Source organism: Populus nigra, chromosome 8 (genome assembly GCF_951802175.1).
Source record: "Populus nigra chromosome 8, ddPopNigr1.1, whole genome shotgun sequence".
Lineage (NCBI taxonomy): Eukaryota > Viridiplantae > Streptophyta > Magnoliopsida > Malpighiales > Salicaceae > Populus > Populus nigra.
Window position 1 is genome coordinate 18,735,551 of NC_084859.1, and position 13,279 is coordinate 18,748,829.

The following is a 13,279-nucleotide window of genomic DNA, read 5'->3' on the forward strand; positions in this document are numbered from 1 at the left end:
CAGCTACTACATGGACTCGAACCTCACCTGTTCTCCTCTCGCAGTTTGGTGTGGGTGTATCCTGCGCATTATAGTTGTCGGGTCTAGAAAATGGCTTGGATTGTTGTGTCATCAAATCATCTCTTAATGTTTATTTTATGAAGTTTCTTGGTATTGATATGGTCAGTTTTGGATCTAGTTTGACTAGATTAATCGAGATTAATCTGACTCGGATAAAATGTTTTTTTTTTATTCCACTCGGATAAAATTTCGAGCAAGTATTTTGAGCCAGCGCTTTAGGCTGGGTTTCACAATTATGCTAGTTTATTAACCGCCGGAAAATTCTTCATTTGTCCAGAAATAAGGCTGGTTCCCACTAGTTCTCGGCCGATTTTTCCCACTTTCTCACAACCAGGAAAGTGAGACTTCGTGCGGTCTCATTCTTGCTTTTCTCCTTTGGTTTTTCACTTTCAGCAATTTGTAAAAAAGGTGATGCCATCTGATCATTTGATTGTGACGTGCTAGTAAAACGCTGGTCGTAGTCGATAATGAGCTGGTGCTGTTGGAAAGGTTTTTTTTTTTCTAAAGCCAGCTAGTTCACTGTCTTGTCTTAAATCAAAGCATCTCCCTAAAGCCATTGTCTACGGGGCATGTTTTGTTCCATAACATTCTAGTTCTTTATTTAACTTTTTTTTTAAGGGAAAGCAATTCATTCTCCTGTCAATTTCATTGATGAACGTAAGAGAAAACAGCGGGCACTGGAGATTTATTTTATTTTTATTTATTTAAAACACTGGAAAATCGAAGAATTGGTGATCAACGAGGCTTCTAAAAGAAAGTTAAAACTGATAAACTAGCAATTTCGTTTTTTACTCCGAGAAATACAACAGGAAATTAATTTTTAATTTTTTATTATAGAGAAGAAAGTCAAAGCAGGGTTGTTAGAAACAAGCATATTAAATATACAAAAAGAAACAGAGGAGGAAGACGACGTGCTCATGTATAAAATCCGGATGGATCCGCTCGATCCCATCAAGATAAGCTTTGGCTTAGATAATATGAATAAAAATTAAAAACAGGTAAAGTTCGGATTTATCCAGGTTAATTTAACAGACTCAAGCCCTCAACTTTGGGTTTGACTGCTTCAATGCAGCAATAATGGTGACAAAAGTTAAAGATCTCATCCTGTCAAAATCGTCCAAAAATGATGGCGGCCCTGACAAAAAAAAGAAAGAAAGAAAGAAAGAAGGTTTGACCATGTGAATAGGACCACTCTTTCCGGGAGCCTGGATCGTGAGATAACATTATTAAAGGATACGCCAGGTCTTCTCTGTCAGGTTGTAATACCCCTACAATTATTTTTATTTCTTTTTAAATTATTTTTAAAATAATTTTTATTTGAAAATATATTAAAATAATATTTTTATTTTTTAAAAATTATTTTTAACATCAATATATTAAAATGATATAAAAATATCAAAAATATATTAATTTAAATAAAAAAATAAATTTTTTAAAAATAAAAAATAAACATGACTGTAATAAACTTTGTTTAGGGAAGGATATTGTTTTTCCCCATGAAATACCATAATAGAAGTTGGTCTTATTCTCTTTTCTTAGGCAAAGCAAGCATATATATATATATATATATATATATATATATATATATATATATATATATAAAAGATTTAGTGGGTGTATATTCTAGCAGGAAAGATAAATATATATTTGATTGAAGAGATAAAAATAAAAATATATAATAAATTTATTTATTCATTCAATAATTTAGAGTAAATTTTTGTATTTTAAAAAAATAATACAGGAAAAATATGTAATTTTTATCTTAGTTATCTTTGTATTTTCTATTTAAAAACAATAAATTAAAATATGTAATTTTCATATCAGTTATCTTTTGTGTCTTCTATTTAAAAATAATAAATAAAAAAACTAAAAAATGGTGAATTCACTGTTCATCTATATATAATTTACTATGATAGAAATAATGAATTTATCTGTCTTGCCCTTAAAAAATAATAAAATGATAAATTCATTTTTGAGCTTTTGTTATAACTCATTATTAGTCGGATATAGACAGGAATGCGACTCCAGTACGTTTCCTTTCTCATTACTTCTTCCCAGCGATATATTCATAAACGAATCAGATGATTTTTAGGTTTAAGCAACAAATGTTTTTTTTTTTTTTTTTTGAGAAACAAAAATGGAATTTCTGTCATATAAAAAAATATCTCTTTTATAAACGGAAAAGAGAAGAAGAAAAGGGAAAAAAATAATAATGTATAAATACTCCACTTAAATAAATATTTTAATAAAAATTGACCGTTCTTTTATATAGGCAGGAAGACTGTGTCCAGGTGCCCAAAATCAAATCAAAAACCTCCTCCTCCCCCTCCCTCTCTACCGCGGCATGAAGCTTTAAATGGGTGGAAAGGACGACGTTCCCTTTAATCACATATAGAAAGAAAACTCTCCTCTACCTCCATACTTACCTACCACTTATTTCTCCTCCTTCGCTAATCAATCTCTACAAAGGTATTTATCCTTTTCATTTTCCTCTCCTCTAGAAAATTGAAGCAAAATGTAAAAAAATAATAAATAAATAAATCGAAATTGTCGATCTTCTTCTTCTTCTTAATTACAGAAAGATTTTTTTTTAGATTTGCTTAACCGAGCCTACTGCAGCCGGTGTTTTTTTGGCTATTGGCCTTCGTCTGGCGTTGATGTTTTGTTAGATGCTTACTAGCTTTTTCATCCTTGCGTGTTTTACTTATCGTTTAAGGTTCTTTATTTTGATTTTTTTTTTTATGGTTGTGTTGGCTGTATTTTAAATGGTATAGCTCTTAAAATTGGAGGGACCAGTGTGGTTTAGTTTAGGACCTGAGATAGTTTTTTTAACGATTTTTTATAACTTAAATAAATTTACTGTTGATCTGGTTTTCATTTTTTTGTGTGAATGTGTGGATGCAGTTAAAATTCAATTTTACAATCATGCCAAGAAAGATGCCTATCGATGGGGCAGCGAACCAAGCTAGCCAAGTAGAAGAAGATGCCCACTTTGATTTTGATCTGTTTGTTATTGGAGCTGGGAGTGGCGGTGTTCGTGCTGCTAGGTTTTCTGCTAATTATGGAGCTAAGGTATGATATTTGTTCCCGATCTTGAGGAAGTTTAAAAAATAAATAAACAAACAAACAAAACCATTCATCATGAGTTCTTGATGTGGTTTGAGGAAGTTTTTTATCTATTTTTTTTTTAACTTTTGTTGAAGACTTGTAATGTAATGAAGTTCAGTTACATGGATATAATACTGTATTAATTGGTTTATAATCACTTTAGTGGGGAATAAAAGAAAATACCTTGGAGGGCTTTTTGTTAATCAGGTTATGCTTTTTTTATTGATAAAGAAAAGGGAGTTGGTTTTGATTTTGTGAGAGCAAATAATAAAGGCTGTTGCATAGTGGAATTAACATAATCTTTTCTCATTTTGATTCTGATGGGGGACTTTGTGCAAACTGATTTGCAAGTTCTTTTTTCTTTTGAAGTGAGAAACTTTGGCTTTCGGTGATATTAATATATATAATTCTTTTGGTGAAAGCATGATGTTTAACTGTTCGCTAATGGTATCCAACATTGTGTTTCAAGGTTGGAATTTGTGAGCTTCCATTTCATCCTATCAGCTCAGAAGTAAATGGAGGGGTTGGTGGAACGTAAGTTCATCTAAAATCCTAAAATAGACATCTCAGTTTCATTTGCTGCAGTTGTTGCAGCATAGTTGTCTTACTGCTGCCATAATGGTCATGCAGAATGGCACAAAACAATCCATATAGCCAGCCCCAATTAGTTTGAGATGGAGGCTTGGTTGTTGTTGCATGGTTTTTTTATTGGCATTACTTTTTCCAGATATATTCCACTATCCATTAGATAATATGATTTAGTTTTTCAGCATTTTGGCTACAATGTCAATGGATGAGCTGATAGAAGAAATCTGGACCCCGAGACTTGATGTGTTTGAATTTTGTAGCAATGGTGGATGATTTGTTTGCAGTCATGTCCAGTTTCATGAACTTCAACTGGTTGTTGGAATTTTGTGTTTAAGTTCATTAAGTTTTACCATGTTTTTATACAAGTGGAGGTTAAACAACATTTGGTGCTATATGCTTCTGTTTTATCTCCTATTGTGGGGAGATTTATCTGGTCGTGGAATAATGCTGAAATTTAGCAAAGAAAAGTTGCTTTTGACATTAAATGACCTTTAAAGGAATGTTTCCTGTAGGGTCATTTGTCTGACTGAATAAGAGATTTGTTTGGCATGGCAGTTACTAGTTAAAAATCTCAAGTGATCGCGCATGAGTGTTTGATGACATTAAATAGAATTATTGAATTCATACTTTCATGGCCCATTGAAGTACTTCTGATGAGTTTCAAATGGAGAAACATGTTTTTGATAATCTATAGTGCCATGGTAAAGGAAGTTTATTGTTATTATTGAAAACTTAAAGAATGTTGACTTTCAAGTTTGTTTTTAGTTTAGGTTTGAGATGATTGCTACTGAATTTGAATTAACTGAAATGTTGAAACCTAACTCATAATCAATGGCGTGCCTTCATTTGGTTTTGTAGGTGTGTTCTTCGCGGTTGTGTTCCCAAGAAGATTTTAGTTTATGGAGCAAATTTTGGAGGTGAGATTGAGGTGAGAACAAGATACGTGCCAGGTTGAAATGATTAATTTACTGAGTGTGCTAGCAGAAACCTTGATCAAATGACAGCCTATCCTTTTTTCAAGTTGCAAAGTTGGGAGTGAGGAGAAAGTTAATGACATATTGAAAGCGTTCTATGTGATTATCTGACAGCACGTGGATGTTGGACTGTATTTTAATATGCTTCCATTCTATTCAGTTCTGAAATTGATCAATTTCAGAATCACTAAGTTCTCCTTAAACTGAAATTTGAGATCTTGCATTTGAAATGCTCATACTTCTATTTTTTTTTTAATTTTTTGGTCTGTAAAGCAAGAATACATGTGCATCGTGAAAAAGAATACAAAGTGTAAATATTGAGCAGTGAATATGTTTGATTTGTCTGACACTGCTGCCTCGTATGCAATAAATTTGTCTTTCATATGCAGAGACCTTTATCAGGTTGCTTTTAATGTCTTTTTGGGTGAAGTAAGCTGTATTGAATGGCAGTTGGTTTCATGAATGGAGTGCTTTGTTTTTGTAGGACGCCAGGAATTATGGTTGGGAAATCAATGAAAAGGTGGACTTCAACTGGAAAAAACTGTTGCAGAAAAAGGTTGGTGGTCTTTTCAGTTTTGTTTTTATATTTATGATATTTGTTATTAACATGCATGTGGCACCCAGTCTGGTGCTGTCTGTCATTTATTGAGCAACTAATTTCACCTTTGTCTGTCATTTATTGAGCAACTAATTTCAGAGGACAATTGAGTTTTTCTGAAGGAAAGCACATCCTTTATTTCATTTTTCACTCCACCTTTTTTTCTGGAGGGTGTGACAGGTGGTCAGGCTGGGGATTTTTCACTTTTAACTTTCATCCTTGTATGCCTGACCAAGCGACTGAAGTGATTGATCACTCTACATTTTACTTTCTTATCTTTTGTTCAAACAGTGGTAACTGTTAAGGAGAAATCTACTTTTTAGAGCATTTAGATTCCTTTTCTCCTGCATTCAAGATTTTTTTTTTCTTTCAGAAATTCTCGCTACTTTCCTTGTTTTTTTGCTAAAGTTTTGTCATACCCTGAAATACAAAAGCACCTGTTTGTGAATATACTGTTTCATCTATTTTTCTGTTCAAAATTGCAGTCAGATGAAATAGTCAGGCTAAATGGAATTTACAAGAGGTTACTATCTAATGCTGGGGTTAAACTGTATGAAGGAGAGGGAAAGGTTGCCGGTCCTAATGAAGTTGAACTGACACAACTAGATGGCACTAAATTGAAATACTCAGCAAAGCACATCCTGATTGCAACTGGCAGTAAGGCTCAGCGTCCCAATATTCCTGGGCAGGTTAGTTTCCTGTTTTTTTCTCATTGAATGCTTAGGAATTGGTCTCTTGAGTATTTTGTCACCTTGTCAATCCAACAATTAAGTCATTTAAAAGTTAATATCCTTTTCATCTGTTGTGTTATTGAAGAGCTGCTGTTTTTCTTGGGTTAAATGTTTTAGATAATTTGAATTGCCCTTTGAATACGGAAGCTCTAATGGCCATTACTTCTTGTAGTTTTGGCTAAAATAGCATACCAGGCAGATCTGTCAAAAAATAAAATTTCACCAGACATAGAATAAGATATGTACTCTACGTGTAGTAAAAGTTAGTGATTAATAGTTAATTGAAGGATTGCTCTATAGAACATAGAGATAAACTTCTTGACATTTTTAGGCATTTTTAAAAGAAATTTGTTGGAAGTTTGGAGAAATTGGATGAGTGAATGCTTCAGAAACACCCTTGCTTAGCCTTACATCTCTGTATTGTTCCCACTTGCGGATGCATGCCTGTAAATTACAAATTTGTGCTCTTTATTTTCTTTCGTAGTATGTGTTGCAGTTGAGTTCAGATGCTACTTTAACTTGACATGGATTTGTTAATTGGAAATTCATAATTTCAATATGCCATGTGAGATGTGTTGCAGTTGAGTTTAGATGCTACTTCAACATGAAATTGCTTTGTTATCTGGAAATTCATAATTTAATATGCCATGTAATTATGTATGTAATGGGGCTGTCAGCATTCTTGTTATTGAAATTCTATCATGTCTTATTTTATTTCAACTAGAAATAGTGAGCCATGCATTATTATAGCATTTGATTTGAATGCACCTTGTCCATTGTAACACGTCCCCATATAATAGTTGATTGTGGATTTTACAATCCGGTTTTTCATATTTCATTCACTTGTCCATTTTTTATATTCCGTTCCAACATCAACCTTTTTTTAATGAATTCATGTGTACCTATCATGGCACTAACTAAGCCATCTTTATCTTTTACAATTGGATGGACATTCCTATCTGTAGTTTCTTTTGAATTTTGTTTTCAACCACATTTATAAAAGTTTCTCCATTCAGATGCATGGTGCTCATCTTTCAATTGCGCATTAATTCTTGATCACAATTACTGCTGTAATTACCTAGTCGAACTTAATTTGTTTCATTTTACTGAAACCTATTGCAGGATTCAAATTATCTGTGGTGCAGATATGTTCTTGTTGAAGCTGTTTTTCTTTTGTTTTGTTTATCTTGCCTACCTGCCTTATCTGCTGCTTTCTGATTGTTTAGGAGTTGGGCATAACTTCTGATGAGGCATTGAGTTTGGAAGATTTACCAAAGCGTGCAGTAGTGCTTGGTGGAGGGTAAACTCTGCGTGAAGCTTTGCTATCTATTTATTTTATTTGCCTATGTCCTAGCATGCGTATGATTTTGGATAATTATTCTTTTTCTTGTTTAGGTACATTGCTGTTGAGTTTGCTTCGATATGGCGTGGCATGGGTGCTACTGTGGATCTATTTCTCAGAAGGGAACTTCCGTTAAGGTTGTGGTTAAGGTCTTGATGTTGTTTTTTCTGTTTTGGATAACCAAGTTCTTGTCTTATATAGTAGTCCACACATTTTATGTTTGCAAGTAAACTGTGTAAAGAATATGTTATCAACATGGTTACCTTTTTTGATAATTACTTGCTGGTTTGCATATTCCATGGCCAAAATACTTTAGGTTGTCTACAGGAATTGGAACCTGGAAGATAGCAAATTTTGGTGTTTCATATTTGAAGTAGCAATTTTCATTCAAGTATGTTGCATGCATTTTTTTATGCTGTAATAATGGTGATTTTAATTCACCATCTGTTACTTATTTTCACCGAGGATTTCTGGCATTTTTTGTTCAATCATTTTGAAGGTTTGGACTGCAGTTGTGTTTCTCATGCCAATATATCTGATAGCTATCTGCTTCAGGGGTTTTGATGATGAAATGAGGGCTGTGGTTGCAAGAAATCTTGAAGGCAGGGGAATTAATTTGCACCCCAGAACAAATTTGACAGAGGTACTTTCACCTTTATTAGGATTTGGTGTCAATGTAACATGTGTTGCTTTTTCATGTTATTTTTCATCTGCCTCTCTCCAGTTTATGTTCTGATTTTTCCATGTTATTTATAGTGAACCTCATTGTAATTATATTAGCTGTAAATACAGTTGACTAAAACAGAGGATGGAATTAAAGTTCGCACAGATCATGGAGAGGAGCTGTTGGCAGATGTTGTACTTTTTGCCACCGGTAATTATAATCATAGTTAAATTATTTGCATTGTGAAGTTGTTCTGTTTTTTAATAGGCTGCTGCATGTAAGCTTGTACTGTAAATAGAAAGCACGCATTGCTGTTTTAATTCAACCTTACAAGTCAGGGTAAACTTGCAATTTACATGTGGGGTTCTACTGGATATGTTCGTTGAAGCTTATTTTTTATCCTTGCTCAAAGTATTTTTCACTGTACTATCTGCTTAGATAATGTTATCCACGTTTCCAAGGCAGTGTTGCCAGATCAATGTTGGAATTTTTGTGAAATTGTGATGCAAATGTATGGAGACTGAAGGTTTATATTATGAGGTGTTACAAGACTTTGGATTGCCAAGCAGAATGCAATAGAGTTGTGTAGAACATGAGTGCTTTTTGACTTGATAATTTATATTCCATATCTAAACCTGACACATGCAGGCATTGGTTTTTGGAGCCCCAATCAAAATTATAAGATGCCTTTTCTTATAGTTGTTATTATTGTTTTTACATAATCAACAGCATTTGCTTCATCAAGGAACTTTGTCCACTATTCATCATCACAATGGAAAAGATTCCTGCAATTTTGTTAATTTCTTGTATTTTCTATATTTTGTCCTTTTGTTTTGATATTACTTTCATATCGATATTCATCATTCCTTTGTTACAGGTCGAGCTCCCAATACAAAGAGATTAAATTTGGAAGCTGCAGGCGTTGAGCTTGATAAAACAGGAGCTGTGAAGGTCAGTAGCTTTTCAGTTATTCAATTGGTTTTAAGCATTGAGCTTCATGTTATTACTTTAGTGCGCAAAAAACAGATGCCAATTTCAGCATTATTATAGCAGTTTTTTTTTGTAAGTTCCTTTCCTTGTAGAGGGGTACGTACCATACATACTGGTTGTGGTTTGGTGTTTTATTTTCTTAAATCCCTGATGTGGGTATAATTATCATTTCATTACTATTGTAATCTTTTTGTCTATACCCACTTCATCTTTATTGGGCTGATATAGGGATATTACTTTCTTGATCAGGTTGACGAGTTCTCTCGCACCAACATACCTAGTATATGGGCTGCTGGTGATGTCACAAACCGAATGAATCTTACTCCCGTGGCCTTGATGGAGGGATCATGCTTTGCTGTACGTGTTTCTTATGAAATGCCTTCTGTTTTGTTTCGTTGTTTTCACAACAGTTTTCTTTTTTGCTCCTCCCCCTCCATTTTTGGAAATTTTTTAATTGATTTGATAATTCATTGAATCTGTTTCCTGGTGTATTGGCTGCAGAAAACTGTTTTCGCAGGGCAACCTACCAAACCAGACTACAATCACATACCATATGCTGTGTTTAGGTATCTCTTTTTGGATTTTGCTTGTATGGTTCTTTTTCTTCGTCAACATCTTTTTTATATGATGGTAATAGCTGTTTGATTTTAATGAAAGTGCACTTAAACTGGATGTAGTCGTGATAAATATATGTGCTTTAGAACTTCAAATATCAGCAAGAACTGTCCTGCCCATGGAGTTTGTTTATATCCAGAGCTAGTATTTAGAACTTGACATTTCGTTGGATGTCATTATTGTTTGTGCATCTCTGAAACCTAACAAGTCATCATGTTGTCATGATAATGAATGAGCATCACAATCTCCAAAAGTAGACCATGCCACCATGGTGACTACAACTAGGAACCTTCGATAATATTAACAAACTTTCAGTCAATTCCATAATGATAGTGAAAGAAAAGGTTTCATCTGATACAATCACTCAGGTATCTTTAAAGTACTTTAGCATTTCATGGAACTCTTGGATGTATTATCCTGTGCTTTAGAACAGAGATTTGGAAGCTCTTAACAGAAATTTGTAATGTGAAAATTGATTTTGTAACTGAAATCTTGGATAAGATGACATGGTACTAAAGAAGTACAAATCTCTCAAACAAAAATTGGAAGAGGGCCATAAGAATACCTTTATGATTTAAATGCATTTCCTTGCATTTTTTTATTGGCTGTGATAAATAATGTTTAGCTTGGAATAACAATTGTGGGGGTTGAATTTGGGGGGCAAAATCAGGAATGATATTGATAAATGAGCTCATAGAAAGTTTGTCCAAGAAAAGAAGAGACTGGATGGAAAGGTTCGACATAGATTATCCAAACTAGTTTGGGATTAAAGTGCTGTTGAATTTTGATTGATGATATTTTGTTAGTCAATCAATCAACAGTTTTTCATGTCTCCAAGAGTGAATCTGTGATACAGTTGGAGGTTATTTAGTAAACAGGTTATTGAAGGAGATTTGCTTGTCATTTTAGTTATGTGAGATACCTCTATTCTATGCATGTTGTTTCCATGACCATATGTCTCTTTTCACTCCCTACCTTGCTGATACCATGTTCTGTTTTGGGATTTGATACCTATATTTGTTACATGCTATTTGGTACTCCATTTGATGCATAGTCATATCAGTTTGTTGCTTCACTGGGGTTACCTCAAGTCTATTCATGTAGTTTCCATGATCATATTATCTCTGCTCTCTGTATTTTACAGATACAATGCTCTGTTGGAATCTAATGCCTATATTTTGTACATAACATTTGGTTAATGTTGTATGGTACTTCATTTGATACATTCAGTAACACTAGATTGTTGCCTCACCGTGACCAAGTCATACACATTGAACATAGAAGTCTAAGTGAGAAAATTTAGTGTTTGTGTTCATGTCTCTTCATGGGTGAATAAAATGTGCTATTTGGTATTCTGCAGCATTCCTCCTCTCTCTGTAGTGGGCCTCAGCGAGGAGCAGGCATTAGACCAAGCAAATGGTGACGTGTTGGTTTTCACTTCTACCTTTAATCCTATGAAGAACACTATCTCTGGGTATGTACTGAATTTGAGATCTTACGTTGCTAAATTGGTCTGTAGTGTTACAAACAAACAGTTAGCATTATGGAAAACTTTAGAACATCACTTGCAAAATGACATGAAAGAAGTAGGGGTCAAAACATTTTCTTTGGAAACTTAAAAGTGAGAAATTATTTGTAAACCTAAACTGGCCAATAAGTAGAGAATATCTCTTAAGAGGTCCTGGAAGTTTGTTGTATCTGTACTACCTTAAATCTCCAAAGCAGATAGACTTCAAACATCTTTACTTTCTGATAGAAGTCTTTCTGTTGATTGATTGAACCATCTTTACATTACATGTTAACAACACCTGACATTTCTTCAGTGCTCAAGGCATCCTCATATTGTTCATTTTCGTGAAACCAGTTTTCCTTGTTCTTTTTTAACTAAATTTCCCTGGTCTGAAAAAGGAGTTTCCTCCTTTAAAAGGAAATGCTTAAATAATGAAGGATCAATACATGTTTATGAGTTAAGATAAAGGATGTGATAAAACCATGAAAGCCATAAGCATAGATGGTTTGGGATGTTTTTCATAATTCAGGGTGGTATTCAAGTCTGCCCCCTTTTACTTTAATTGTGAGGTGTTCTCTGTGTTTCCTATGCTTTTTAGTTAACATGTACGATCTCATCCTTGTTTCTAGTCGACAAGAGAAGACAGTAATGAAGCTTGTTGTTGATGCTGAGACGGATAAAGTTCTTGGAGCTTCCATGTGTGGGCCAGATGCACCTGAAATTATGCAGGTGTGTTTTCCGATTCATTTCATGAATAACCTGTGTAGAGAGTACTTTGCATTTGCTTAACATAATTTCATTGCCGAAACCACCCCCTTCCCTATTCCAGTTTTTTTGTCCCTACATTTTTCTGGTTTTGGTTTTTCATGCACGCCCTGATCATTGTTCTTTGGTGATTTCACAGGGTATTGCTGTTGCATTGAAGTGTGGAGCAACCAAGCAACAATTTGACAGTACTGTAAGTATTAATTAACTTTCTCTTAGAGAGGCTAAAGATAAGGATTTTTAGTGAATTCTTTCCTTTCCTAGCATCCCTTGACACGTTCTTGTAAGGAACATAGAATTGATTATGTTGTGGTCTAATCAATAATATATAGGTGATGTGGGTGTCAAATTGTAAATGCTTGCAGTCACATCATGATATACCAGACTCTTTGCTTATGGGTGGCCATGTCCTTGTATTGTTAGCTCTCCCCCTTAATTACCCTTTTGCTTTTTGACTGGTTCACACGCGCGCACATGTAGAAGCGATGACATCTCTGTGCATCAATATATATATATATTCCTTGCTGTTTATGGTAGCATGTGTTCAGACAGCTGGTGATGTGTAAAAGGATTATCGCTCTTTAGATGTCTGGGTAATCCAGCTGTACTCATTTTGGATTGTGTATTACTGATATGAGTTTTTTTCCTTTTCTTTTTCTTTTTTGTGCCACAGGTGGGAATACACCCATCTGCTGCTGAGGAATTTGTGACCATGCGTTCAGTGGCAAGGCGTGTTACTGCAAGTGGCAAACCAAAGACAAATCTGTAAAAATATCAGCTCAAAAAGAAAATCCAAAAAGGTCACAGGAAAATCATTACATGCTAGCAAATACAAGAAAGAGTTATCACCAATAAAAGTTCATGTCATTATAGGATTTTGAAAGCCTGGTAGTTCTGTTTCTATTACAGAAAGTAATTTAATGCCAAAGTAATATATGACTTATTTTGGATTGGCACCATACCCTTTATGGTGGATACACTACTATCTCAGAACCGGTGTTTGAGGAGGGAGGTCGTTTTATTTACATTTACGTTGTTGTGAAAAGTTCTGCTGCTGTTTATAAGGGAAGTCTCCTGTTTGTTAAAATGGTGGCCCGGGTAGTTTGCCCGGATCAGTTGTCCAAACAATTATTGCATGCCTTGATTCATTCGGGGAAAAAAGAAGAGTGATTTACTTCGATGGCTTGACTAGGATTGGGTTTCATGAAATTACGACAATTACTTGATTTTGTTGTGCCGCTATTGACTCTGATGAGAGTGGTGGTCTCGTGTGAAACTCTCGAGGTGATTGGTTAGTAGAATCCATGTCTATGGTGGGATATACAACTGCTTAG

At 34.3% G+C, this 13,279-nt stretch overlaps 1 protein-coding gene across 1 annotated transcript; it reads left to right on the top strand.

Annotated features, from left to right (window-relative positions):
• Window positions 1–2,344: 2,344 nt before the first annotated feature.
• Window positions 2,345–13,032, top strand: LOC133701712 (glutathione reductase, chloroplastic). The gene is made up of 17 exons (XM_062125744.1): window positions 2,345–2,529; window positions 2,965–3,132; window positions 3,638–3,702; window positions 4,615–4,684; window positions 5,215–5,286; window positions 5,814–6,017; window positions 7,286–7,359; window positions 7,455–7,538; window positions 7,957–8,044; window positions 8,194–8,275; window positions 8,943–9,016; window positions 9,305–9,412; window positions 9,557–9,621; window positions 11,031–11,144; window positions 11,810–11,909; window positions 12,085–12,138; window positions 12,619–13,032. The coding sequence occupies exons 2-17, from the start codon at window positions 2,986–2,988 to the stop codon at window positions 12,712–12,714; spliced, it is 1,497 nt and encodes a 498-aa protein (XP_061981728.1). The 5' UTR covers window positions 2,345–2,529; window positions 2,965–2,985; the 3' UTR covers window positions 12,715–13,032.
• The last annotated feature ends 247 nt before the right edge of the window (window positions 13,033–13,279 follow it).